The sequence below is a fragment of the Mus musculus genome, chromosome 2, assembly GCF_000001635.26.
Source record: "Mus musculus strain C57BL/6J chromosome 2, GRCm38.p6 C57BL/6J".
NCBI classification, from domain to species: Eukaryota; Metazoa; Chordata; class Mammalia; order Rodentia; family Muridae; genus Mus; species Mus musculus.
Window position 1 is genome coordinate 87,506,230 of NC_000068.7, and position 5,985 is coordinate 87,512,214.

Sequence of the window (5,985 nt, forward strand, 5' to 3'; positions counted from 1 at the left end):
TGGCGCCTAGTATGGGCAACATACTGAGTTCAAGCTAACCTTAGGTACACCGTGAAACCCCACTTCAAAACATTAAAAAACAAAATAAAATCAAGCCCATAAAGCCTTAACTAACAAGTCAGCATTTACCAGTTGTGTCAATGAATGGAGTTCATAGCTATTTGTCCTTTTCCTGCGTTGAGATCTCATCCAATCCACCCTGACACCAAATGAGAATGTGTGTTGTGATTCAACTATTAAATCAGACTGCAGATATTGGTTGAGAGGGTGTAGCTACAAAGGGGGCGTTTCAGAGGAAAGGTTAGAAAAGCCAGAGCCTCAGGCTTTTGGAGTCTAAAGCCACTTGGAGTCACCACTTATCGATGCTGGGATCTAGAGATTTTTACCGTGTTCAAATCAGGTAAAAGTTCTTTAGCTTCATAGGGGGCACTCGATCTAATTTCACTGAGCAGAATCTAGCTTTAAGTTCATCTCAGTGTGTCATTTGTATATATTTTTAGTTAACTGATTACTTTTTTGAAGATAAGGACATAATTCACAGAGCCTCTGCTGCCTCAGCAACCCTTGGGTGAGCTAACCATCAGACCAGTGTGTATTGCTTATAGCAGGTCATTTTTACAAAAAGGTTTTATTTATTTTGTATATGTGAGTACACTGTTGTTCTCCTCAGACACACCAGAGGAGGGCATCGGATCCTATTATAGATGGTTGTGAGTCACCATGTGATTGCTAGGAATTGAACTCAGGACCTCTGGAAGACCAGCCAGTGTTCTTAAATGCTGAGTCATCTCTCCAGCACACAAGTCAATTTTTGATTTGTAGTTTGTGTTTATTTTTGCGACAGTCCCACTCTGTATATCAAGGTGGCATTGAACTCCAGGAAGGAAATTCTGAGGGGAGTTTGAGAGGTGAGTATTCAAATGTCTTGACTACTGATCTTTTCTGGGTTTACTAGGTGAAGGTTTTGAGACAGGGTTTCTCTGTGTAGCCCTGGCTGTCCTGGAACTCACTCTGTAGACCAAGCTGGCCTTGAACTCAGAAGTCCACCTGTCTCTGCCTCCCAAGAACTTGGATTAAAGGTGTGCGTCACCATGCCCGCCTATGTTTTTGTTCTTGTTTTTTTTTTCTGTCCAGGAATAGAAACCCTGACTAAGACAAACTCATAGACATTCTGGTTTGAGTGTGGGATCAAAAGAAATAATGGCTTGTGCCACACAGCACCCAACTTGTGCTGATATTTAGACCAATTTAAGCCTGGTATGGATGGTCAAGAGGCAGAGTGATCTACAGAGCAAGATTCAGGATGACAAGTTCTCAGACACTATATCTGGTGATGGAGGCATAGTCTCTTTGTGGAGACCAGGATATCCTCAAACTGCATGATGCAGTCGGCTTCCCTTGTGTTAGTGTTTAAATTAAAAGTGTGAACCATCATTTTATACTTAATTTCAAATTTCTTTCTTTTCTGGTCTTCCATTTGTTTTTGGAGAGCTTAGGTAGGGTGTTCTAGAGCTCTAGAAGTAGCCTATCATGACATTTGAGCTTGTAAGTTTCCCGACTTTAACATGTAAACTATCAACTCCATCTCATAGTCCTGTCTTTGAGGACCCTTTATACACAGTTACAGACCTTGGCAATGACTAATGAAGGTTTGCAGACTTTGTTTAGTGACTCTTTACCATCCTATCTCCTCTGTAGCTTGAAGAGGACAAGCTTGCAGCCCACTTACCTTCTTGATTGAGATTGAAATGCCAGTACATGTGACAAACAACAATTGAAGTCAATAACTAATCATGCCTATTTCACAGATTCCCTATGTTCCAGGCAGGGTCAGCTGAGAGGATGCAGACTGTGGGAAGGTTGGGAACTGAGTATTTGCATCTCCATTTGTCTCTCCAGGGCCTGGGGTGTTGAACACCCCAGTGCTCAACACTTGAACATTTATCATCAAGTGGGCTTCTTTGATGACCCCTTCTCAGTCTGGTGCATTCATCTGAGCTATGGTAGGAATTGGATGTGTGTATTTGGGAAAGAGCACACTTTGGAGAGGCTTCACACAGCAGAGAGAAGTATGACTTCAAAACTAACATCCAGTGATCAAAATGCATAACCTGCAACCTCTACCATCACAGCACTGATATTTATTGCCCAGAGAAGTCTTTGTGTTTTCTGAATGGTGTCTTTGCTTTTATGCTTTCCAGGATCATTTTTCCTGAAAATCAGTCACAATGAGTGTTGACTCCCTACCCACCCTCTTTCAGTGGGCAAGAGACAATCTACTGAAGGAGGAAGCTTTAGCCATTTCTGCTCTGGAGGAACTGCCCATTCATCTATTCCCAGAGATGTTCAAGGTAGCCTTCACTGATAGGCATACAAAGGTCCTGATTGCAATGGTGTCTGCCTGGCCCTTCCCATGCCTTCCTGTAGGAACCCTAATAGAGGACCCACATCTGGAGACTTTGAAAGCAGTGCTTGATGGGTTGAATGTCCTGGTAACAGGGAAGGTTCATTCCAGGTAAGCAAAACCAGCTAGGGAGGAAGGCTCTGTGTGTGCAGAGAAGGATCTGGGGACAGAGTATTTTTCCAAAGGTGGATCAGAGGCTTCTGAGAGCATCAGCCTCTAAAGGGATGTAGAATCTTGGGCTCGGCCTCAGCCATTGGGGCAAATGATGAGAAATGTGGAGGACACAGCTACTGAGGAATAAATCTGTCCCTGTTTATCACACAGGCAGAAGTGGGATGAGGCTGGGATTAAATGGAATTGAATGAAGGGAAGACAGATGTAGCATTGCAGCTTATTCCTTTTAAACTGAACATGAGACCCAAAGCTTAATACTAGGCATAGGGAAAAAGACATCGAAAGGGATAAGTGAAGTAGGAGATGCAGACCAGAAATGGACTATAAGGTGGTATGTCTTATCATCTGAGAATTCTACCCTTTTCATCTACAGTAGGTGCAAACTCAGAGTCCTTGATTTGAGGAGGAATGTGCACCATGACTTCTGGAGCATACAGACTGGATCCCATGAAGATAACTGCCCAGCACAGATCGTGGCACAGAAGCAGCCAGTGGAGACCTGCCCTAACCCTAGAAGGGAGATACCTTTTATGGTGGTGACCGACTTTGAACTCACGCAGGAGAGTTTCGATGAATGGACCATATACTTGATGCAGTGGATCCAGGAGAGAAAATCTTCCATTCATCTATGCTGTAGGAAGCTGAACAGTTGTGCCTCACCAGTCTCTAATGTCATAGAGATCTTTAAATTGGTGGATTTAAACTGTATCCTGGAGCTACAGCTGAGTCAGTGGTGGCCTGAAGTCCTGGAAGAACTTGATCCTTACCTGGAGGGAATGAATAATCTTCACACACTCATGTTAGAGGGATTGAAGCCCTTCAGATTTACTGCTTGTGAAGAAGACCAGGAAGACGAGTGGCAAAGCACGTTGCCTTCTCTGCTCTCCAACTTTGGCAGTCTCCAGAATCTCTATTTGAATGATATCTACCTTCTAGAAGACTCCCTTGACAAGTGGCTTGGGTAAGGGGAGATGAACATTCTCCAGACCATAGAAAACATATCTCTTTTCCTTAGAAGTTGTTAGTAAGACCTTGATGGTCTGACCACTGTAAACCTAGAGGTGTTAGAGACAAACATAGCATATCTGAACATATGAGTTCTAAGCTCAGATATAAGTGACCATGTACCAGCATGCTTCTAATTGCTCATGTGCAAAAGGTTAGTTTGAGTGCAGAAAGGGATTGAATATAGATGATGGGAAATGTGTATGACATTTGGTTTGAAGATGGGGAAGTGGACAAAGTTGTGGTAGGGAACAGATCAAGGGCTTCTTAGGGACACCCCTAGGATAAAGCTGAACCCATCATATGGACAGACTAAATTTGGGACAAGTGTTACCTGCCCTGATTTCAATACCATTTTGCAAAAATAATCTTCTTGCTCTCTCCCTAGCTGCCTGAAGACCCCTTTGAAGACCTTGTCAATTACGGACTGCCCTAGGCTCTTACAGTCAGACTTCGAGTGCCTGCCAAATTGTCCGAATATTTGTAAGCTCAAGCATCTGAACCTGAATGCTCTGTTTCTATCTGATGTAGGCTATGAGATTCCAGGGCTCATCCTTGAGAAAGTCACAAGTACCCTGCAAATTCTGGAACTGGAGAGGTGTGGAATGACAGACCCTCATTTCAAAGCCCTCATGCCTGCTCTGAGCAAATGCTCCCAGCTCCTTAAAGTCAGCTTCTGTCATAATGATATCTCCCTGCGTGTCCTGAAGACCCTTCTTTGTCACACAGCCAAACTGAGCCAGCTGACCCAGGAGCTGTACCCTGCCCCTCAGGAATGCTATGAGGATTACAAGATACTTAAAGACAGATTTAAGAAACTTTGTCCAGAACTGCTGAACATACTTAAGGCCAAAAGGCAGCCCAAGAAAGTCTCTTTTACTACACAAACCTGCTTGAAGTGTTTACATTCCTGTCATTATTATTATAACCTGGAGGCTACAGATTGCCTTTGTCAGTGCATTTGTCAGTAAGTAGAATAAGGTTGCTTCTGGTACCAAGAATTGAGCACTATGTATGTGGATGTCCTTATTTGCATGTAATAAATATTCTGAGCTTTTGGGATACCAGTGCATCTCCATCAGACCACACAGCCCACTTGTTCCCAGTGTTTCAATACCTGTTTCTTTCTCTACCATCCTAATAAGGTCAGTCTTAAAGTTGTGCAGGTTGTGGCATCCTCAAAGAGACCCAGAGGACTGCCCCAACTGGGGATCCATCCCATATACAACCACCAAACCCAGACACTTTTCATATGCCAGCAAGATTTTGCTGACAGGACCCTGACATAGCTCTCTCTTGTGAGGCTATGCCAGTGCCTGGCAAATACAGAACTGGATGCTCACAGCCATCTATTGGCTTTAAATTGGAAAGAGCCAGACATGGTGGCACATGCCTTTAATCCCAGCATTTGGGAGGCAGAGGCAGGATTTCAGAGTTTGAGGCCAGCCTGGTCTACAAAGTGAGTTCCAGGACAGCCAGGGTTACAGAGAAACTCTGTATCGAAAAATCAATATATATATATATATATATATATGTATGTATATATGAAAGAACTTGATGTGCAGTGGGTTCAGATATCCAGGGACTGAGACTGAAAAGGAAAATAATGGAATGAAGGCCCAGGGAGAGTCAGAAAGACAATTATGCATTTTTTGTTTGTTTTTTGTTTTTGTATTGTTGTTTTGTTTTTTGTTTTTGTTATTTTAGATATTTTCTTCACTTACATTTCAAATGCTATCCCAAAAGTCCCCCATACCTGCCCCCCCACTCCCCTACCCAACCACTCCCACTTCTTGGCCCTGGCATTCCCCTGTACTGAGGCATATAAAGTTTGCAAGACCAAGGGGCCTCTCTTCCCAGTGATGGCCGACTAGGCCATCTTCTGATACATATGCAGCTTGAGACACGAGTTCTGGGGGTACATTTTTGAATGATTATTTCATACCAAAGATGCAATTATTGTATGCTTGTAATTATTGTTCCCTGAAGTTCCAGTTAAGGTTTTCCTAGAATGGTAGCTGTAAAGTGACAGTTGGACCCTGGAAACCTGAAGGAGGGCACAGAGGTCATTGTACTCAGAGAAGCACTAAGAGAATCAGGAGAGTTAATTGTTCTTGGGTGTTTCCTCAATGCAGGAGATTTATCCAGAAAGCTGAGTGGGTTGTTTTAAGGCATTTTTTATTAGATATTTTCTTCATTTACATTTCAAATGCTATCCCCAAAGCCCCCTATACCCTCCCCTGGCCCTGCTCCCCAACCAACCCACTCCTGTTTTTTGGTCCTGGCATTACCCTGTATTGGGGCATATGATCTTCACAAAACCAAGGGCCTCTCCTCCCATTGATGGCCGACTAGGCCATCCTCTGCTACATATGCAGCTAGAGATACAAGCTCTGGGGGTA

General features: G+C 43.4%; 1 protein-coding gene across 4 annotated transcripts; it reads left to right on the forward strand.

Moving 5' to 3' along the window:
* Window positions 1-335: 335 nt before the first annotated feature.
* Window positions 336-4,636, forward strand: Pramel6 (PRAME like 6). Of its 4 annotated transcripts, none has more exons than NM_001356544.1 (5): window positions 336-400; window positions 671-908; window positions 2,202-2,515; window positions 2,952-3,539; window positions 3,972-4,636. In NM_001356544.1, exons 3-5 carry the CDS (start codon window positions 2,229-2,231, stop codon window positions 4,552-4,554), a joined length of 1,458 nt encoding a protein of 485 aa, NP_001343473.1. In that variant the 5' UTR covers window positions 336-400; window positions 671-908; window positions 2,202-2,228; the 3' UTR covers window positions 4,555-4,636. The 4 variants fall into 4 exon arrangements, with proteins under 4 accessions (NP_001343473.1, NP_001343474.1, NP_001343475.1 ...); NM_001356545.1 differs by having other exon boundaries at window positions 845-908; NM_001356546.1 differs by lacking the exon at window positions 671-908.
* The last annotated feature ends 1,349 nt before the right edge of the window (window positions 4,637-5,985 follow it).